Below are 2083 nucleotides of genomic sequence, written 5' to 3' on the forward strand. Positions count from 1 at the left end.
CACACATTCTTCATTAAAATAATATTACGTGCAAATCAAAAACTTTTTCTTAATTTTTATCCACACATTCTCCATCAATCACTATTCCACAATACATTTCTTCAAATTAATGGGGCTCAAACAAGGCCTCAATAAGCAATGAGTTGAACATTAGAAGCTTGAAAACTAAGAAGCAATGAGATTTGGAGCAAAATTGAAGATGCAGAGAATTTTAAAGATTAAGAAGAAAATAGTAGCAAGGAAATTTAGAATGTTAACAAGCTAGGAAGTACGAGAAAAATATTCGGGGAAAAGATGGAGATGTGCTAACAAACTAGAAGAAGATGGTTACAACTTCAAGTTCAAACAATCATGGAAGATTGGTTTTACGATTGATTGGCTCAATTTATTGTTACTAGTCTCTTTAGCTGCATGTCTAGATTATGGCTCAAAAACCATTTTTGGGAATGGTTCAAAAGTTTGGGAACAAGCATGATGAGTTAATACATCCATAAAGTTTTGATCTGGGACTTAAAGATAGGGTAGTTACACCTAATACAGGCAAGGAAAATAGGTATTGTCCAGTGTCATTACTTCACAAGCCTGAGTCTGACAAATTTGCTTTTGTCATTCAAGCTTGCTCCTTTTTTGATAATCAGAGTATTCCTTGAACACTTCCTAATGGCTTATCCATCTCTACCCCTTTACACAGAAAAATCAAGCCCGTAAGAATCATGTCTAGCTTAACTTCAACAAGAGCCCCATATATGCACATACTTTTCCAGACATCATTTCTTCAGACATCTTTTCCTTCTTTGACAGGTAATTTCCAGGCACGAAATAATCTTAACATACAGAGCAACTAGATTCCCCAACTGTCATTGAAATTCTTTCACAGTTCAAAGGTTTCTTTCAAATTGTAAAATACAAATCGACCAAATAAAACAGTAGGCAACTATGCAAGATAACCAACCACCACTGAACTATAAGCTGAAGACCACCTATATATCAATCAAATCAATAAACATATATAGAATATAAATACCAATTCATATTAAAAGTTAACCTTCAACTAACCAGTGCCAGCTGCTGTAACAGCCTGCCTGTACTTCTTATCCTGGACATCACCAGCTGCAAAAACCCCCTTGATGCTAGTTAGTGTGGTTCCAGGCTTCGTGATCACATAGCCATCAGAATGCAACTCCAACTGACCCCTCAAAAACTTGGTTGCTGGCTCATGCCCAATTGCGAAAAACAAGCCCGAAACCTCCAAATCAAAAGCCTCATTATTGACAACATTCTTCACCTTCAAACCCCCCAACAACCTTTCCCCATACACCTCCACCACCACAGAATTCCACAAGACTTCAATCTTGGGGTTTGATAAGGCCCTGTTTTGCATAATCTTTGAAGCCCGAAATTCATCTCTTCGGTGAATAATGTATACCTTAGAACCATATTTGGTTAAGAAAGTGGCTTCTTCCATAGCAGAGTCACCACCACCAATAACGGCAAGGGGTTTATTACGGAATATGGGGGCTGCACCATCGCAGACGGCGCAGGCAGATATCCCGCGGTTCCAAAAGGCATCTGAACCTGGGAAACTGAGGCGTTTGGCTACTGCTCCAGTGGCGACTATAACAGAATCAGCTAAAACCCTGGTGGAATCACTAAAAATTTTGAACGGTTTAGTCGAAAAATCGACTTGCGTGACTGTTTCAGTGAAAATTTGTGTGCCAAAACGGAGAGATTGGGCTCGACACTTATCCATAAGCTCTATCCCTCCGACCCCATTAGGGAAACCCGGAAAATTTTCCACTTCAGTGGTGGTGGTGAGCTGTCCTCCGGGGGCGATATCGTTGGCCATCCATCCTTCGAAGAGAATGGGTTTCAGCTCGGCTCTGGCAGCGTAAATGGCAGCAGTATGAGCGGCAGGGCCACTGCCGATGATGCACAGACGGGTTTTTAGACTTTGAATGCCATTTTCCATGGAGGTAATTTTGGCGGCGGAGGCAGTGGCAGTGGTTGTGGTTGTGGTGGTGGTGAGTGTGGCAACACCGATTAGATTGCGGGCTTTTCTGAAACTGTTAAAAACCTTAGAGAA

General features: G+C 41.0%; 1 protein-coding gene across 1 annotated transcript; it reads right to left on the minus strand.

Moving 5' to 3' along the window:
* Window positions 1-831: 831 nt before the first annotated feature.
* Window positions 832-2077, minus strand: LOC111378874 (thioredoxin reductase 1, mitochondrial-like). The gene has a single exon (XM_023002159.1). It carries the CDS (start codon window positions 1967-1969, stop codon window positions 1052-1054), a length of 918 nt encoding a protein of 305 aa, XP_022857927.1. The 5' UTR covers window positions 1970-2077; the 3' UTR covers window positions 832-1051.
* Between the last annotated feature and the right edge of the window lie 6 nt (window positions 2078-2083).

Source organism: Olea europaea, unplaced genomic scaffold (genome assembly GCF_002742605.1).
Source record: "Olea europaea var. sylvestris unplaced genomic scaffold, O_europaea_v1 scaffold18901, whole genome shotgun sequence".
In the NCBI taxonomy this organism is placed as follows: Eukaryota; Viridiplantae; Streptophyta; class Magnoliopsida; order Lamiales; family Oleaceae; genus Olea; species Olea europaea.